General features: G+C 47.2%; 1 protein-coding gene across 4 annotated transcripts in view; it reads left to right on the top strand.

Moving 5' to 3' along the window:
- The window catches only part of tns1a (tensin 1a), a 58,247-nt gene extending 41,756 nt beyond the window's left edge, over window positions 1–16,491 (top strand). Inside the window, exons 16-29 of one of the 4 annotated variants that reach the window (XM_056300911.1) lie at window positions 4,475–4,549; window positions 5,430–5,511; window positions 6,337–6,944; window positions 7,691–7,777; window positions 8,102–8,230; window positions 8,973–9,068; window positions 9,228–9,305; window positions 10,276–10,347; window positions 11,049–11,078; window positions 11,634–11,802; window positions 12,240–12,308; window positions 12,414–12,443; window positions 12,961–13,126; window positions 13,279–16,491. In XM_056300911.1, the coding sequence (XP_056156886.1) occupies window positions 4,475–4,549; window positions 5,430–5,511; window positions 6,337–6,944; window positions 7,691–7,777; window positions 8,102–8,230; window positions 8,973–9,068; window positions 9,228–9,305; window positions 10,276–10,347; window positions 11,049–11,078; window positions 11,634–11,802; window positions 12,240–12,308; window positions 12,414–12,443; window positions 12,961–13,090 (1,655 nt within the window). In that variant the 3' untranslated portion in view covers window positions 13,091–13,126; window positions 13,279–16,491. Of the gene's footprint in view, window positions 1–4,474; window positions 4,550–5,429; window positions 5,512–6,336; window positions 6,945–7,690; window positions 7,778–8,101; window positions 8,231–8,972; window positions 9,069–9,227; window positions 9,306–10,275; window positions 10,348–11,048; window positions 11,079–11,633; window positions 11,803–12,239; window positions 12,309–12,413; window positions 12,444–12,960 lie in introns of all 4 variants that reach the window. The other 3 variants (XR_008812372.1, XM_056300910.1, XM_056300912.1) reach the window with 3 other exon arrangements.
- The last annotated feature ends 1,975 nt before the right edge of the window (window positions 16,492–18,466 follow it).

The following is an 18,466-nucleotide window of genomic DNA, read 5'->3' as shown; positions in this document are numbered from 1 at the left end:
TTCATTTTACCTCCTCAGAATGATTCAGAAGGTGAAGTACATCAGTAATGGAGAAGATGTAGTCTCTCTCAGCAGTCTCGAACCTCCAGCACCCCCGTGCTGCTACTCGTCGATACGTTTCCTCTGGCATTAGTCAGTGACAGCAGTGCTCCTTAAAGCTCCATGGCGGAGCTTGCCTGTCGGGCATTGAGACCCCCCCCCCCTTCGTGGCTCCATCCCTCCTAATTTAGTGGCTTTTAATCCACCCACAGCCAGTGGCCGCCCAGGTAACACATACTGGTCCCAACATGTTTCGAGGCGGGGCATTCGTCCCTCTCCCTCTGGGCCATTAGCATCTCTGTCTCAGACCGGATCCTGGTGGTGCTCCCAGCAGTGCTGCAAAGCCGTGTGCTACCGAGTCTTCCTCTCTCTTACTGCAGTCAGCCTATAGCGGAGGAAAGGTTTGATGATGTCACCAAATGAATCGTGCCACCCGTTCCAGGCAATCGCACCATAGTCTTCATGTGGCCTGCTACCAAGGTCCTCCGCTGCCCCGTAAAAGAGTGACACGTTTCCACCTCCCGACCACCTCCAGATATTATGATCTGGATCTATGTACAGCCCTATACTTTGCCAGTCCTCTGCCAGTTGTCCAGGTATGGTTACTGGCTGCAGCCAGGTCTGTCTAATATGTTCGATGAAGGTGCTGAGCTTTATCCCGGGGTGGATCTGGTGGCACATAAACGTATTTGCTCAAAGCCGGTGTCGCACTTACAAGGAGCAGGACCTGGATGTCGGTTTGCTTCATATTTGTATGTGACAGTCTGAGGTAAAGCTTCAGCTCTGCCCAGGTGGAATGTTAAGACCGCCTGCTTGTAAAGTGGCATGTGTATGAAGTAACCGTACGTCATGAGAAGAAGGAATTTCTGGCGCAGACTGGAAGCTGAAATGATTAAAACTTATTCGCTGTATGTGAGACATGCACTAAAATGTGATGTAAAATTAAATTATTTTTTTTCCTATGCACGACACTATATTCCCAAGCATTGTCTACACACCATGGTTTCAGCGGGTCTACATACGTTTCAGTCTTATCTCTGCCGGACCAAAAAGGTTTAGTGTTAGCATCCATCCATCCATTATCCAAACTGCTTATCCTACTCAGGGTCACGGGGATGCTGGAGCCTCTCCCAGCAATCATTGGGCGGCAGCCAGGGAGACACCCTGGACTGGCCACCAGGCCATCACAGGCCCCCCCACACACACACGCACACACACACACATATTCACACCTTGGGACAATTTAGTACTTAGAACTTGGTACCTAGTACTTAGTACTTAGTGTACTACATAGTGCCTAGTACTCAGTACTTAGTGTACTACTTACTTACTTACTAAATACTTAGTACTGTAGTAGTGTTAGCTTAGGGTGGCATGGTGGCCCAGTGGTTAGCGCTGTCGCCTCACAGCACGAAGGTCCTGGGTTCAAACCCCGGGGTTGTCCAACCTTGGGGGTCATCCCAGGTCGTCCTCTGTGTGGAGTTTGCATGTTCTCCCCGTGTCTGCAGTGGGTTTTCTCCGGGTGCTCCGGTTTCCCCCACCATCAGAAAGACGTGCATATTAGGGTTAATACTCCTGTCTGTGTCCCTGACCGAGGCATGGCAAGATGAACTGGAATTGGTCCCTGGGTGCTGCACGGCGACTGCCCACTGCTCCTACCTACACAGCTAGGATGGGTTAAATGCAGAGAGGAAATCCCCCACGGGGATTATTGATATAGTACACCATAATCAAAAAAAGAAAAAAATAGTGTTGGTAGCCCTGCTGTACCACTAGGGGGTTGAAAGGGACCCCCATTAATATAAACAGGTTAATTTCCTAAGTTATTTGAAAAGAAATTGTACATAAAAAGAATAGATGACTTTGTAATTTATCTGCCCTGGAGAGTGGTAGTTAGGATATGTAATTTATCTGCCCTGCAGGGTGGTAGTTAGGATATGTAATTTATCTGCCCTGCAGAGTGGTAGTTTGAATGGGTAAAGAAGGCCACCAAACCTAAGCAATTTCTTACCACAAAAAACATGTTCATGTAAGGATCAACATCAGCAACATCTTATCATATAGTGTGCATGAGCAAATACATGTACTCTGTACTCTATGAATACTCAATAAATACTCTGTTGGCATGATGAAGTACAAAGAGAAGATCCTGCCTTCAGGAAACAGTAGAAACTCTAATTTCCCGAGACATTCTGCAAGCAAATTCAAAATTTGAAAACATTCAAATGTTTTTTTCTAGCCTTGCCTTGTTTCTGCAGGAAACAATAAATCCCTTACTGTTTGTGTGTGTGTGTGTGTGTGTGTGTGTGTATCTGTGGTTTTAAATAATCCACCCGGGGAAGAAACCAATTCCTCAAACAAATTTTGCGATGGGAAATGTAAATCAGAACGGAGCGAGCGGGTAAGACTGGACTTTTATCGGCGCCTCGCTCCCATTATCTGTGAGGACATGCCAGGTGATTCATCTGTTCCCCTGAATTATGATAAATCATCTTTACTGTGTGTTTTACTGTATGTCAGTGAAATACCATACACACTAAACTGACGATACGGAGCTCAGTACGCATCGAGCACATTGTTGGCGGAGGCCCCCAAAATCAACGGCGTGATCTTTAATTTAATTGGTCGCTACCTAATTTCACAAAAATCTGTAATATTTACTGTATTTTTAGGGTGTCTATCCTTTGAATATAAAACAGCGGTGTCACTTTGCTCGAGTGGTACTTGCGTTGAAAATGCTGGATATTGATGGAACTCAAAAGGTAAAAAAATTTTACCCACAAGCCCAGGGGCTGGTGTCTCTTACACATTAAGTGCTTTGGGTGTCTAGAAAAGCGTTATATAAATTTCATTATTATTATCAATATTAATATTATTATTATTCTATTATATTAATAAATATTATTATTGCGGCACGGTGGCGCGGTGGTTAGCGCGGTCGCCTCACAGCAAGAAGGTCCTGGGTTCGAGCCCCGGGGTAGTCCATCCTTGGGGGTCGTCCCGGGTCGTCCTCTGTATGGAGTTTGCATGTTCTCCCCGTGTCTGCGTGGGTTTCCTCCGGGGGCTCCGGTTTCCTCCCTCAGTCCAAAGACGTGTAGGTCAGGTGACTCGGCCATACTAAATTGTCCCTAGGTGTGTGTGTGTGTGTGTGTGTGTGTGATGGCCTGGCGGCCTGTCCAGGGTGTCCCCCCGCCTGCTATCCAATGACTGCTGGGATAGGCTCCAGCATCCCCGCGACCCTGAGAGCAGGATAAGTGGTTTGGATAATGGATGGATGGATGGAAAAAGAAACAAACAAAAAAGGAGGAAAGCAAAAAGAGGCTCATTCATGCACACAGCAGAAAGAACAAAAAACATTAAAATGAAAGATGCACATGTGTATATATATATGTGATCACACACAGAAGACATGCACATGCACCCACACACTACACTGACCGCTGCACTCCGCTGATATGTGAGGCGGACTGTGTCAGACACTTCGTGATGTGCACTGTGGCTCTCGAGTCCAGCATGTCCTAGTCCAGCCTCTCCTGCAGTCAGTCCTGGTGAACCCAACAGCTGTTGCAGTAAGAACCCGTTTTGTGTCACAAACCTCCATACCACACCTGCCATCTTGTCCCTGTCACCCCCATCCACGCCACCCTGAACAGGGCAGTAATCCCCCGTTTCATAAGCGCTTCGGGATTGGGGGGGGGGCTTTTCCAAAACGCTTGACATCCATTTGGGGTCCTCCCAAACCCTGTCACGTTCAGACAGTCACCAGCTCATTAAGCTCTGCTGTGCTGTGGTTTGATTTCAGGATTCTGCTGGTGGACTCGTGTCTGACGGGAGTGATCAGTTGTACATTAACCCTCCTTCTCATCTGGTTTTGTTCACATCAGTTCAGGGACTTGAATGGAACTGGTTGTGGTCCCTGGATCCTGGGTTCTCCATGAAACAGCCTCCTGTTGTCCCGTCCACCATTAAAGAACCGTGTTATAGTTTACTATCTAGTGCTAATGGAGGCAGGGATGTTAATGGGGGGGGGGTCCTGTTTTGGAGTTGCATGTTTATTATGAACGCTTGCATGACTTGTATGCAAAACTATGCATACACCCCCCCCAAACACACACACACCCCCATTACCCCCACACACTCTCATTCTATCAACATCAACTGTCTGTATGTACAGGACATATGTCTGACGTTCTCTAACATGAACATTTTACCCTCCTGCTTTTCTGTTACTGTCTGTTTCTCTATCATTCTCCTTCTCTGTTGTTCTCTGTCCCTTTCCCTCCATCTGTCTGTCTGTCTCTCACTCTCTCTCTCTCACTGTCTCTCGCTCTCTCTCCCACTCTGTCTCGCTCGCTCTCGCTGTCTCTCACGCTCTTGCTCTCGTTCTTGCTTGCTCTCTCTCTCTCTCTCTCTCTCGCTCTCTCTCTCTCTCTAGCTTGCTCTCCTCCAGGACTGGCCAAGACTCCTCTCTCTGCACTGGGACTGAAGTCACACCAACAAGGTGGATTAGGTTAGTTTGTGCACTTATGCAGTTTGCGCATGCACACGCACACATACACACACACACACACACACACACACACACTTTTACACACATCTATACTGCGCCCTTTTGCAGTCCAGGCATATTGTGGGCTTGGGTTTTGCCTAGACCCCTACCAGAGAACAACACCACCAACTTCACAGTGTCTTGGCTGTGTGTATTGAAATGGGCAGAACAGCACTTTAACACAATAGAGGGTTCGGTTAGACGTTTGGTTACCACTGGGGACGCTCCAGGTCACACTGCGAGGATCAGCACGTCAGCCAAAAGGCTAAATCAGAGGTGTTCTGCGTTCCTTTCACGTGTCCCCCTTTACCGATAAATACTTTCCTCATGCCCAGCTATGTTCTTCCCCTGTCCCTTCTCTTGTGCTTCTCCACCCTCCCCTCTGCTTCTTTTCCTACCCTCCTCTCGCTTTCCGTTGTTTTATGCGGTCAGACTCTGGCACTAGTGACGGAGAGCAAGGTAAGGGCATCTGTATGGTAATAAGTACCCCCGCCCCCACAGTCCTACACTGTACACATACAGCAGTCCCTTGTGTTTGGTCCTGACATGGACATCTGTTTCCTAATGAGGATATTGCAAGTCTTTTTTTTCTGTTTCACTGCAACAAATTGTCCATCTTTTACTTCTGCATCCTTTGAGCCACCTGAAAAGAGTCCACAAAGTGTCATCTTGCTGTCTTGGAGAATGACTTGTCTGTGATTTTTGGTTTTTGGGAAGCTCCACCGGGCAAACAGTCCATAACTGCAGTCCGTGTGCATCCAATGGTAACAGCATCACATATGTCGACAGAAGCTGCCGCTGATTCTGAGTGTTTGTCTGTGTGTGTGTGTACTTTTTAAAGACATGCGGGGTTTTGCGGATTCAAGAGGACAGCCGTTGAATGCCCCTCTCTCCTCCAGTAGCCCCATCAGCACCCCCGACATGTAAGTAGAAGGCAGCATTGGGTTTATTACTCTAGTAATGAGTACAGAGTAATCTGTAATCATTACTTGTTTCATGAGTAAAGACTTGACATTTGCTGATGGACCTCTGGGTGAAATAATTTGTGCTGTTATGTTGTGTAACTACCCTAAACCTACCCCTAATACTTCATCTACTACTATTGCTATGACTAGTAAAAGTACTACTGCTATCACTACTGCTAATAATAATGATAACAGTAATGAGGCTGCAAGGTGGCGCAGTGGTTAGGGCGGTCGCCTCACAGCAAGAAAGTCCGGGGTTCGAACCCCGGGGTAGTCCAACCTCGAGGGTCATCCCGGGTCATCTTCTGTGTGGAGTTTGCATGTTCTCCCCGTGTCTGCGTGGGTTTCCTCCGGGGGCTCCGGTTTCCTCCCACAGACATGTAGGTCAGGTGAATCGGCTGTACTAAATTGTCCCTGGGTGTGAATGTGTGTGTGTGTGTGGGCCCTGTGATGGACCGGCGTTCTGTCCAGGGTGTCCCCCCTGCCTGCCACCCAGTGACTGCTGGGGTAGGCTCCAGCATCCCCGTGACCCTGAGAGCAGGATAAGTGGTTTGGATAATGGATTGATGGATGGATGGATGGATGGATGATAGTAGCAGTATTAATCACACCTTCCTATTCAGCCGCCAGTATGTCCTACAATGGGATACGAGCACATGGATTACAGAAACACTTCTGTCTCATGTTTATTTGTTCTCAAATGTGGCTAATTTATATTTGGTTTTTATTTGCTAAGTTGTCCATTTGATTTACTGTTTTCTGATGCTTCTCCTGTGTCTACAGGAGGAGGGCGGGCTCCTCAGACAGCGGCCAGCACACACCGGCGCCTTTCTACCCCAACCGACCCACCTCCCCCGATGGCTCCCAAGTCAACATCATGGGGGTCCACACCATCCCCGGCAGCCCCAATACCCTCCACCGCACAGTGGCCACCAACACGCCGCCAAGCCCCGCCCTCCAGCGCCGCCTAGCCAGTCAAACCAGCCCTGCGCTGGCGAGACAATCGACCCCAACCAACAGCAGCAGGGACGGCATCCCAGGCAGCCCTCTGATTGGTCGAAACCCAGTAACGTCTTGCGCCGTTGTGCCTCCCAGCCCTCTGATGGGCCGGCGGCAGATGGCTAGTGGACACAGCACACCCGATGACCCAGGGGCCATGTGCTACCAGGGAAGCACACAGCCCCCTTCCACCCCTTCTTTCCCCATCTCCCCACAGCTACCAGAGAAGAGGCACCCGTCCAGCTCTGAGTCAGAGAGGCCAAACGGAGGAGGGGTAGCTTACAGGACACTGGACAACAAGAACCCTACGCCGACCCCAGCCAGCGAAGGTAGCCCTGCAAATGTAACTGGCTCCGGCACGCTCCCAGACCAGTCCAAGTTTACCATCTATGGTGAGAGAGAGAAATGTCACTTGGATCATTTGGTGTATTGTAATGTGTGTTAGATGTGCTTATCTGGAGTCAAGTCTGATTGCTCTACACCCATCACACACACACACACACACACACACCTTAAAAATAAGTATTTGTATTCTGAAATGAGAGTGACAATTCCATGAATTACTGTTGTTGTTATCACTACTACTATGTTGTTATTATATCTTTGGTTGAATATGTGCTGTGGCAACATTTACAGAAATGTTGTATTACGGGGCGTCCGGGTAGCGTAGCGGTTTATTCCGTTGCCTACCAACATGAGGTTCTCCGGTTTGAATCCCCGTGTTACCTCCAGCATGGTCGGGCGTCCCTACAGACACAATTGGCCGTGTCTGCGGGTGGGAAGCTGGATGTGGGTATGTGTCCTGGTTGCTGCACTAGCGCCTCCTGTGGTCAGTCGGGGCGCCTGTTCAGGGGCGGTAGGACTGGGGGAAATAGCGTGATCCTCCCACACGCTACGCCCCCTGGTGAAACTCCTTGCTGTCAGGTGAAGCGGCTGGTGACTCCACATGTATCGGAGGAGGCATGTGGTAGTCTGCAGCCCTCCCCAGATCGGCAGAGGAGGGTGGAGCAGCAACCGGGACGGCTCGGAAGAGTGGGGTAATTGGCGGGGTACAATTGGGGAGAAAAAGGAAGCAGAAAAGTTCTTGTGAGGTTTGATTGTACTGCGTTAATCATCTCATCCCTTGTCTCTCACACAGACGGCTATCCGGACATCAAAATGAATGTCAAGTTTGTCCAGGACACGTCCAAGTACTGGTACAAGCCAGACATATCCAGAGAGCAAGGTCAGAACTGGCTTGTCTGAGCATGCTAGTGGTTCTATTGATCTTATCGTTACAGCGCAGAATAAGATCAGCACAGCCATATTACTGCTGATGTTTTCACCGCCCCTCTTCTACTCCTCTCATCTGTCCTTGTTGTGTCTGTTGCCCCTCATTTCATCCCACCCTCACTCTCTTATCTTTTGTCTCGTCTCTCTTCGATTGTCCTCCCTGCCACTAATTTTCATCGCTTTCATCCTGTTTGTTCCTCCTCTTCTTCTCTTCCTTCCGTTACGACTTTTTCCTCTTCACGTCCCGATCCTCCTCCTCCTCCTCCCCCCCTCTCAGCCATCAACCTGTTGAAAGACAGGGAGCCTGGGGCGTTTGTCATCAGGGACAGCCACTCCTTCCGCGGGGCCTACGGTCTGGCCATGAAAGTGGCCTGCCCCCCTCCAACTGTGCAACAGATCAAGAAAGGTATGTCTATTGATGTACCTTTGGACCCCCAAGGTTGGACAACGTCAACCATGGGGGGTCGTCCCGGGTCGTCCTCTGTGTGGAGTTTGCATGTTCTCCCCGTGTCTGCGTGGGTTTCCTCCAGGTGCTCCGGTTTCCTCCCACAGTCCAAGGACATGTAGGTCAGATGAATTGGCCATACTAAATTGTCCCTAGGTGTGGATGTGTCGGCCCTGTGATGGACTGGCGGCCTGTCCAGGGTCTCTCCCCCCGCCTTCCGCCCAGTGACTGCTGGGATAGGCTCCGGCATCCCGCAGCCCTGATTAAGGATAAGCGGCTTGGATAATGGATGGATGGATGGATACTCTTTAAGTATTTTCTGATTGATTTTAGGTTTCTTTTTTTCAAATAAACTGGATATACGCAGAGTCAGGATTAAATGTGCTCTAAGTAGAACTGTTTGAGGTCTATTTGAAATCTAGGTGAGTTTGTGAGCAGCCAGATGGCTTGTAAAGCGGGCACGTCACTTGCGAGCAGCGATTAAACAAGCATGTTTGGTTCCTTTTAACATGACAAGTTGGGACAAAAGAGTTTACAAATCAAAGGTTTCTGCGAAACAGATGCTGTGTGTTATTCATTTTTGCTTTAGATGCACAATCAGTGGCACATAATGGAGGTCCCTTCTAGATGTTGTGGCACTAAACATCTGATCTGATCCTAAACTGACCCAGCATCACCATCTCTTTGCCTCCATTTTTGACAGTGGGGGACATCAGCAATGAGCTGGTCAGACACTTCCTGATAGAGACGAGTTCCAAAGGAGTGCGTTTGAAGGGCTGCCCCAATGAACCCTACTTTGGTGAGTCAAGCTACAGCACCCCGGTTTACCTACACCTGGTTTGTAGATCAGCTTTGCGGTTGATACTGAACATCGAGTATACCAGTTCAACAGCGGTTCAACTCAGTACGCGTGTGCCTGTGTGTGTATTTGTGTGTGTGTTTGCGTGCGTGTTCGAAGGTTGCCTGTCTGCCCTGGTGTACCAACACTCCATGACTCCACTTGCTCTGCCCTGCAAGCTGATGATCCCCACCAAAGGTCAGCGTTACCCTCCTCCTCAGCATGCCTTTATCCTTTCTTCCTGACTGGATCCTTCATTCCTGCGGTTTGTCATGGCGGATCACTATGTTATGCCACAAAAACCAGAAGTACAAATTTATAAGTGTTTACGACCTGGCTGGTTGTAAGCAAATGATCCAACATGTTGATTGCTGACCTGTAAAAAAATAAATAGCTGTTTTATTGTGTTTCTTTTTACCTCTATGACGCACACAACTTTTTGTAATACACGCTGGTAACTTCTGATGTGGGCGACATGGTGGCGCAGTGGTTAGCGCGGTCGCCTCACAGCAAGAATGTCCTGGGTTCGAACTCCGGGGTAGTCCAACCTTGGGGGTGGTCCCAGGTCGTCCTCTGTGTGGAGTTTGCATGTTCTCCCCGTGTCTGCGTGGGTTTCCTCTGGGTGCTGCGGTTTCCTCCCACAGCCCAAAGACCTGTAGGTCAGGTGACTCAGCCATACTAAATTGTCCCTAAGTGTGAATGTGTGTGTGTGTGGGCCCTGTGATGGCCTGGCAGCCTGTCCAGGGTGTCTCCCCGCCTGCCGCCTAATGACTGCTGGGATAGGCGTCAACATCCCATGACCCTGAGAGCAGGATAAGCGGTTTGGATAATGAATAGATGGATGACTTCTGATGTTATGGAATTAAACCTTGTTATTTAGAGTGATTTTTTTTTCTTTCTGACAATATCTTTATTGATTTTGCAACATATAATAATTTTTTTTTTTTTTTAAAACAGAAAAGTAATTTCTGGTCAGCATAAAGAACTGTATATAAATGTTGGCTTTGACATAGAAGAGACCGCCACAGAAAACGATGTCTAATCCCACCCACCGCGGGCCATAAAGGGGGAGTGAATTTTTCAGTTGTCGGTTGTTTGCTGCCCTCCGCAGCTAAACGTCTTCTATCCCAACTGAAAAGTTAAATCAATTCAATTCTGTCATGCACAGATCCAAACGAGGAAGCCCTGGAACTGGCGACACCCACCGATCCAGTCGTTGAACTTCTGAAACAAGGAGCAGGTGAGGGTGATGTAGACCTTAACGAATGCCGACTAAGAAAGCAAATACACTGTTTACTGTGTCACTTTGAACACATCAGTAGAGTTCTCTCATCATGGAAGATAAGTAATAAGATGATGGAGGGATACCCCTTTCAGGATGCCCAATAGCAAAACAACACAAACAGAGCCCTTGCATAACGTCGAGCATATTGAAGTTCACTTTACTCACATTCGTCAGGACTTTCTGCAAAGGCAGTTCAGAGGTTGAGACAGTGACCCTTTCCTTTCTTTACGAGGAACTGACACACAAACCTGATTCTGTCAGCAATTTCAGAAACCATTACATTGCATTGTTGTGTTGTACTGTTGTTATTCTATGTTAAGTACACCGAGAGAGCCACGAAACCGGAGTCAAATTCCATGTTTGTGCCAATCTACACGGCCAATAAACCTGATTCTGATTCTGATAACCATCGACTCTTTATAATGAAATGAGATTCAAAAAATCTTCACACTGACCTGGGCTTTCTGGACCAGCTCTGGTCCGGGGTGGCCTCGGCTGACAGTTTTTAAACAGGTTGAGTGGTTTTGGTTAAAACCACGCGTTTAAGAGTCATTTTAATTTTGCAAATCCGAGTGCTATTTCTGGTTCTTCTCCGGTACTTTCTGGTAATCTCCTCCCAGTTCATCTGCTCACACACTCTCACTCTTACATTCCAGTAGCTCAGAAGGTCCCCGAGGAGGCCCATGGTAAATACTTTAACTGCCCCGCTCCGCTGTATCCTCCCTGCCTGTTTTTAACTCCAACCTTTGAAGAGGAAATGCGAATGTTGAATGCCTTAGTGCCTGCTCTCACAGAAACGCTGCTTTCCGAGTTGCACTTGGTTTCTTTTTTCCACAACAAATTGCAGTTAAACTTCACCCACCCCTCCCCCTCCCCGTTACTCAAGTCCAGTTCGATTTTGTCTTGTGAATAGGGGTGACTTTTACCTCGAAAGCTGGCCTGTCCTCTTTAGGAGTACAAAGCATGCGTACTAAGATTGGCAGAAGCACTCAATCGGTATTTTATGATGCATTGTTGAACCATTACCCAGTGTGAGACACGTTGTCCACGTTGCATCATGGGAACCGCCGCAGGGCAGTGCATGGGAATACCAAAGATGTCAGGCAGCGTTCACTGTAAGCTTGCAAAATCCTCCTAATTGCAACCCTCCCTCGCCATTTGTTGATCGTCAATCACCATTGCTTGAAAAGTACATCACATCCAGCAAGCTTTTATTTTATTTTATTTTATTTTATTTTTAGCATGCAATGTTCTCTACATCAACTCTGTCGACATGGAATCTCTCACGGGGCCTCAGGCGATCGCCAAGGCAATCAGCCAGACGCTGGGAACGAACCCTCTGCCGGCCGCGACCACCGTCCACTTCAAAGTGTCGACGCAGGGCATCACCCTGACAGACAGTCAGAGGAAGTGAGTTGTCGTAAGAGCCGTGGATGTGACCACACTCACGTGTCTCATGCTCTCTCTCACGCTCTCTATCTCTCTCTCTCTCTTTTCCCTTCTTTTTGTACAGAAACAAATGCTCATGCACATGCACACATTCTCAGTCTCACACACACATGCACAAGGTGGTACATACATGCAAACCACAGACACTCATGGTAAAATTATAAAAACATGCACATCTGCACATGTGCACACACACACACACACACACTCATGGCCAAGAGTCATTGTACACTAAAGACACATCACACTGTAAATACACATACACGTGCTGCAGACACACACATGCATCCACAGTTTAGATACAGACTTGCACAAATTCACACACACACACATGCACTTGCAGCCATTCACCCACATATAAACTCAGTAAGTGGTGATCTTCATTTCTCTTGCCACAGGATCTTCTTCAGGCGGCACTATCCTATCACCACGATAACCTACTGTGATATTGATCCCCAGGATAGAAAGTAAGTCTCAACAAAATGGCTTATTTCTGATGCACCGGGAAAAAAAACACTAAACCGAAATACCATTATTACAACAAAATACAATTACTGCCTTTTCTTTTGTAGATGGGGAAAAGAAGGAGGTGGCTCAGTGAAGTAAGTTTCCAAGGTTTTTTTTTTTCTAGTCTTATATAGATATTTTGGATAGAAATTTTAGATATCATACAGACACTGTAAATAGAGATAGACACTTCAATTTGGGGCTTAATTTAACCAGTTGGAAATTTGACTGTCTCAGCGGCAACATAATAAGAAAACTTTATAATGAACGCATAGGGAAAAATAAACAGTCAATAAAACATACTGGCACATGGTCATATACATCTGTTCAGCAATGAACTATAGAAGTCCCACACCTCTTCCCATATACATGAAATACAGACTAGATAAGATGATGCACATACGATGTTTATAATCCACATATTGAGATAATTTCTGCAACATGGTCGTCGTCCTCCTTGTTCTGGTGTAGTTTGCACACTGGCCAGACTGGCGCGTTGCTCACCTCGACCTGTTGCACATCACAGCAAAACATCATATCACCATTTGACATCAGCGTCAGTCTGTGGTGCACTTTAAACTCAACCCGGGCTGTCTCTCTTAATGCCTCCAGGCTTTTTGGATTCGTGGCGAGGAAACAAGGAAGCACAACGGACAACGTCAGCCACCTGTTTGCCGAGCTGGACCCGGATCAGCCTGCCTCAGCCATTGTAAGCTTCGTCTCCAAAATGATGAAGCGATGAAACTCCAACGTGGAAGAGGCGGCGATAGCCATTTTGGTATTTTCCTATTTTTTGAACTTGGGGATTCTCTCTTTTTTTTTCTCCCATCAGTTGAAGTCGGTTTGTGTTTCCATTATCTTTTTTATTTTTTATTTTAATATCACTCTGTGTTTCTGGTTTGGCTTGACTTTGCTCTTTTTTTGGAGAAGTCTCCATCAGAAGGATTTGGTGATGATCTAGAGTGGCGCCAGAGGATGTGTGGTGTGGAAATTTGAACGTGACGAACTTTTCAAGCTTTTGAGGAAAGAAAAATGGAAAACAGGGCAACCCTTGCGATTAGAAGAGGCTGGCCGAGGACGAAAGGAACAAAGTTAAGTTCAGTTGGAGGAACTCGTAAGGACTCGTATGTTTCAGGGCTTCATTTGTTTGTTCATTGGATTGATTTACCAAAACAAGTGGACGTAGCAGGTAGTCAAATTAAGCCATTATTTTTCTCTCTTTTCAAAAGATTAAACTGTTTAAGAAAAAAAAATGATGAATTCTTTATGGAATCTTTGTCTTCAGGAAAAAGAAAAAAAAAGCCGGCCTTGATGGCTTATAGCAAAACAGTGTCTGAAGACCTTATGCATGTTAGCTTGATTAAGCTTGGTTCTTCTCTCTTCCACAAAAAGTCGTTTGTGAAACCCTTAGAGTGGTCATTTCCGGGCCTCTTGTGTGTTGGAAAGGGCTCCGCAGTGAAACAATGACTGATCTAAACTCCGCAAAGCAGACCAAACTCGTCAAACGCCGCACTTAAGGTCACCGCACTGAGGTCGACGTAGCCACGCTTGCATCACCTCCGCCTGGTCCAAGCCTGACCGCTCAGTCTCAAAACATGGCACTTTTTTTGGGGGGGGGGGGGGGAGATCTAGCACGGATCACTCTTGCCTGCTGCAGTGGCTTTGCTATCAGATGGGCTTCTGGTTTGGGCTTCTGTCGTGGCACACAAGGAGAAGAGGGACTACCTGTCCACAAGATGGCGGCATTGTGTCAGGCTTGGACTCCACGACGCATAAGACTCTCTCATCACTCACCTGCTTGCTGTAGTGGATCTGTTCATAGACGCTGCCACTAAAAACACACTGGAAAGCACCAGGGACTGGCCCCATGACCTGGACCTATGCACTGTTCTGCATGTTGTAGTCCTAAATGCACCCCCCCCATAGCTACCTTCAGTATCACCCAGAAACATTCTATGCTGTGTGCTAAGATGACTTAAACCTTTAGACAAGTACAATGAGGTTGTATGACTTGTCAAAGACTGCATGAACTAGGCAACATTTTTTGTACTCTTCCCAGAGTCCTGAAAAGAAGTAGACAACCCATTGTTGAAGTAGTCACATGGTGGTGAGATGCAATATTTTTACTGTTTGTTTCTCTCTCTCTCTCTCTCTTTTATTTTTTATTTTTTGTCGTCCATTCGAGCCAGGGTTACCTTTCACTGTATCAAGGACAGTCTCGTCTTTGTTTTTGGATCCTCAGTGAATCTACCTTGTCGTCAAATTTACATTTAAATATATTTAGGGCAACGGAAGAAAAAAAAAACTAAAGAAGAAGAAAAAAAACAAAACAAAAACAAGGAGTTTCCACACTGTGCAAATGCCTGCTTGTTGAACACATGCTCAACCATTCACAATAAGCTAAGGGAATTGATATTGATATAAATGTATATAGATATACTACTTTGAAAGGTGACATAGCGAAAAAGTATTTATTTTTGTTGCTTTGGTCCCTCATGATCACCCATATATACATAAAATGTACAGTCTAGGTAAAGAAGATTACCTAATGGGTTGAGAAAAAAAACTTATTTTGGCTAATGATTTCAAAGTGCGACGGCTTTGAGACGTGTTTGAATATATGGTGTACATTACTTTGTACGTGTGTGTGTTTGTTTTGGCTCGTCCCGTTGGTCATTTCTCGCGGGTTTTTTTTGTTTTTTGTTTTGTTATGTTTTTGTTTGTTTTGGGCGGAAGGAGGCGAGGGAGCAAATGAGATGGAGAGCCGAGGGTTTTTTTTAAAAAAAAACCCGCGTGGACGCAGGCATCCGGGTGCTTCTCGACAAAGCCTCTCTCGTTTGCGTCAGTAGTCTCTCGTCGTCGGTAGCGCTGAATGTCGGTCGAACCGCGGGGACCCGCACGAGCGTGTTCACGGGGGGGGGGGGGAGCACGAGCGAGCGCGTTTTGGAAGACAAACCTCAAATGCAATATCAAAAAACAGCCGTATGCACCCATATCGATACTGTTATCATTTGCCAAAGATTCAAACCCTCCGCGTCTGTGCCGACTAGCGTCTCGTTCACGTTCATAGGAATAACTCACACGCAGCAACGCAGCAACTCACGTTATCCGCCGTCGTCGTGTATGACCGTCGGTTCTGTTTGTCCATTTACGCTACACCCGTCCCCTAAGCATGGACACGAGGCAGGGTCAAAGATCATTTGTGTAACACAGGGAGCCCCGGGACTACACAATATGACGCGCGGCTGAAGACAGTAAATGCGATCATTTACTTTTCTGTTTTTTTTTTTCTTAAACCGCATAACGCCACAGCGACGCTCCTGTACCTATCCATCCTCCCAGCGCGCGCTCGAGAGGGGGGTGTTTCCGCCGTGGCCTGAAGAAGAGCGGAAACGCAGCGCTTACATGCGCTTCACTAAGGGAGGTATGGCGGACATTGTTCTGGGTGTCGGCGGTGGAGGCCAGCAGGGTGGATTCGTCTCGACGTCGTGCTAAAAGCTCCACGGTTTCAGCTTTGCTGAGCGAAATCTCAGACTGCCAAAGGTCTATTCTCTATCTCGCTTGAAAGTACCTTCCTTTTTTTGCAATTATTTATTTATTCTTATTATTTATTCATTTCTGACACATTTTTAAAAGTCCTCTGTTTAATTGTCGCATTTTCATATTATCACACTTGTCAGTGTTAACCGGTGGAGGAATGTAAGGTCACACTTTATTCAAAGCGGGGTGCCGCGCGTTTAAGCACATTTTGGCCGTCATCGGTGGAGGTTTCGACACGTTTTACCAACAAGCTGTCGTTCGCATTGTGATGTCCGTGGTCGGTTGAGGAGAAAAGGCAAATGCAACGCGAGATGAGTGGGAAATCTTGCAAAATGTACAAAAGTTTGGGCAAGTTGACAGGAAGTACTTGTGCGTGGCACCTGGTGGCTTTGAGTAAAGAGTTGCCTATTTATTTTAGTGGAGATGAAGTGGTTTCTGTGACCCCAGTGTACAGATGGGATTTGTTGGACGAATGTGCTACTATGGATGTACAAAAGGGTCTCAGGTTTGTGTGCGCTTATCATTTACATTATATTGTCATGGCTTACCTGTTCCTAAGGAGAAAAAGAAGAAAAAAACCATTAAAGCAATACAAATCAGTTATAGTGGGTTTTTGTTGTCTATTTATTTGTTTATTTGTTTATTTTTATTTCCTCCCCCCAATTGTACTTGGCCAATTGCCCTATTTTCCGAGCCGTCCCGGTCGCTGCCGCACCCCCTCTGCTGATACGGGGAGGGCTGCAGACTACCACATGCCTCTTATGAAAGTCTCCAGCCGCGTCTTTTCACCTGACAGTATGGAGTTTCACCAGGGGGACGTAGCGCGTGGGAGTCTCACGCTATCCCACCCCCCACCCTGACCAATCAGAGGCGGCGCTAGTGCAGCGACCAGGGCACATCCGACACGACCAATTGTGTCTGTAGGGACGTCCAACCAAGCCGGAGGTAACACGGGGATTCGAACTGGCGATCCCCGTGTTGGTAGGCAACGGAATAGACCGCTACGCCACCCAGACGCCCTGGAACTTTGTTGTCTGCGATGAATGGCTGCAGTCTTCCTCTTCGGTCCTGTAAATGCTGCACAAAGAACCAACGCTGAGATTCGACAACACACATAGATTCTTCTGGACTAGTCTCGCTCATTTCCAAACGAGGCCGTGTCATTTCAATCATGTCTCGGAAGATGAAGAGCAACGACTTGTGATAATGTCTCGAGCATGTTTAACTAATGTCTGGGATTTGACAAGTTCCACGTACAGACGACATGCAAGACGGTTTTACGTTGCAGAAGAATGTCATTCGGGGTTTATTTTTCAGGTTAAACTATCGGTTCAACCAAATGTCAAGCGTCCAGAATTTCTGGAGGCAACAAGGCAAGGTAGCCAGCCGCCGACCTCTTGATTGCGTTTCTTTCTTTTTCCTTCCCCAGGTTTTTGTTTTCCGAGTTCAAGGCAGACACCCCGGCCGCTGCAGTGAACCCTCGGAACTGTGCCGCCGTTGTAAACAGCGTTGGGCTCGCAAACCCGGACGGTAACTCACCTCGTCTTACAAATTGCGTATCCGCTTTCTCCCTCGGTCTCTGTGCAGTTCATTACGGGCTGCAGAGAGAGCGACAGGGAAGCCTGCGGCCGGGCTCCCCGCCAACTACACTGCGTTGTGGACCTCTTGGCTGTAGCCCTGAATAATTTCATATACCAAGTTATGCGTTTAACCTCCGATCAAACAGATGCATGTTGAAAAGTTGGATTCTGGGCCACGGACAAAGGGCACGCTCCAAACTCTGTCCGCAGCCGGTTTGATCTGATTTGATTTGACGCCTTTATTTTAACTGGGAAATCCCATTGACGGCAAAGGTGTTCTTTGTACAAGAGGACCTTGTGCGCAGGATGAGGCTTACATTTCACGAACATGAAACAAGTAGGAAAACAGAATCAAATCAAAACACAGAAGCTGTCAAAGCAATCAAAACAGAACCAAAGTTCAAATATCAGACCAGTGGCGGGGTGGTTACAGCCCACCGTGATACTGGGAGGATTGGGGTTCAATCACCGGCCAGCCCCTTCAAATTATATATTGGGACCATATGCATTTCTGCTCTGGGTTCAGCTTTAAAGAGATGGGTCAGTTGTAGTATATGGTGATGGATGACATCCTGCCCAGGAGCGTGCAGTCGTCCATCTTGAAGGTCCCTCAGTACCCCCGTCAGGGTTCCCAATGCGTCCCAGCAAACCTGGAAATTTAAAAACTGGTTTTCCACTCCTGGAAATATATAATTGGGGACATGGAAGTGTGTTGGTTAGAAAAATCGTACGTTCACCTTCTGAGATGGCACCCGCTGAGGTTGCACATCGGTGTTTTAAAGTTTGGGCGGTTTGTTCAGTGAGCGGCTAAAACTCCCACAGTCCATTTAGAGACCGTTGAGGCCTCCGCTGATAGCTGATACTGATTCATATGACCCTCCATGAGCTATGGCTGTCATGCATATCCAAGCAAAGGTCATGGGAAAATGTCTTTGACGAGTCCTGCAAAATGATTCCCTACAAAGAGTGGGAACCCCTGCCTTTGCCAAAGAAATAGA

Source organism: Lampris incognitus, chromosome 21, assembly GCF_029633865.1.
Source record: "Lampris incognitus isolate fLamInc1 chromosome 21, fLamInc1.hap2, whole genome shotgun sequence".
In the NCBI taxonomy this organism is placed as follows: Eukaryota; Metazoa; Chordata; class Actinopteri; order Lampriformes; family Lampridae; genus Lampris; species Lampris incognitus.
The sequence above is the reverse complement of the archived record's forward strand: the minus strand, read 5'-3'. Positions and strand labels throughout refer to the sequence as shown.